Below are 912 nucleotides of genomic sequence, written 5' to 3' on the forward strand. Positions count from 1 at the left end.
GTGCGCGCGCGCGCGTCTGTGTGTGCACGTGCTTGTCTGAGTGTGCTGTAATGTATCTATGCATGAATATGTGCGTATTATTTCCAAATGACATGGCATAGACCCTCAAAAAGAAGATAACGCGGAACAGATAACGACATTCTTAGGAGTGAATCTGTCTCTGATGTCATAACAATAAAATTACACGAATGAAGTAACGCCTTCAAAATTACTACACCCTCCTACTTTGAAAAATAAAAAAAAGAAGCCTACTTATTTATAATTTACCCAGAAATATGTAAAGCGTTTTAAACGAGTGTACAGGACGTGGGCTAAAGAAAGAGAAGTTAATCCTGTTATGATTTGCAGATGGGGGATACCCTAAAAAGTAGAATAGCGTACCGGTAATATAATGCCATATTTGGGATGCTTCCTACGTAATAAGTGGAAGTAGTTTAGTTGGCCACTTGTCAACATGATTATAGCTATATATATAAGGATGATCGTTTTCATTCATTATTAAATTGGATCGTTCTAAGCACACAGGTCAGTGCTAATCAGCGAGAAGCAACTCTTTATTAGACAGACGATCGCTACCGTAAGAAATTTCATCATGCTTTACCAAACCATTATAGTTTTCTGCCTGATGTCGGTATGTAATTAATTTTTATTTTATTATATTTCTAACTATATTACTTCCAACTAATTATTTGTTTACTTTCATCAGCAATGTTCATTACATTTACATACATACATACATGCATACATACATGCATGCATGCATGCATGCATACATAATACATACGTACATGTACGCCCTCATATATGTATGTATGTATGCGTATACATGTTTAAATATGTAAATATATATGTATATATATATCTATATATGTGTGTGTGTGTATCTATATATAAATCTATATGCATATATAT

The 912-nt window shown here is 33.8% G+C and overlaps 1 protein-coding gene across 1 annotated transcript in view; it reads left to right on the forward strand.

Annotated features, from left to right (window-relative positions):
* Nucleotides 1–435: 435 nt before the first annotated feature.
* The window catches only part of LOC106869981 (collagen alpha-1(XXVIII) chain), a 17,250-nt gene continuing 16,773 nt past the window's right edge, over nt 436–912 (forward strand). Inside the window, exon 1 of the mRNA XM_014915930.2 lies at nt 436–631. Coding sequence (XP_014771416.1) covers nt 593–631 — 39 coding nt within the window. The 5' untranslated portion in view covers nt 436–592. The remainder of the gene's footprint in view (nt 632–912) is intronic.

The sequence above is a fragment of the Octopus bimaculoides genome, chromosome 4 (assembly GCF_001194135.2).
Source record: "Octopus bimaculoides isolate UCB-OBI-ISO-001 chromosome 4, ASM119413v2, whole genome shotgun sequence".
In the NCBI taxonomy this organism is placed as follows: domain Eukaryota; kingdom Metazoa; phylum Mollusca; class Cephalopoda; order Octopoda; family Octopodidae; genus Octopus; species Octopus bimaculoides.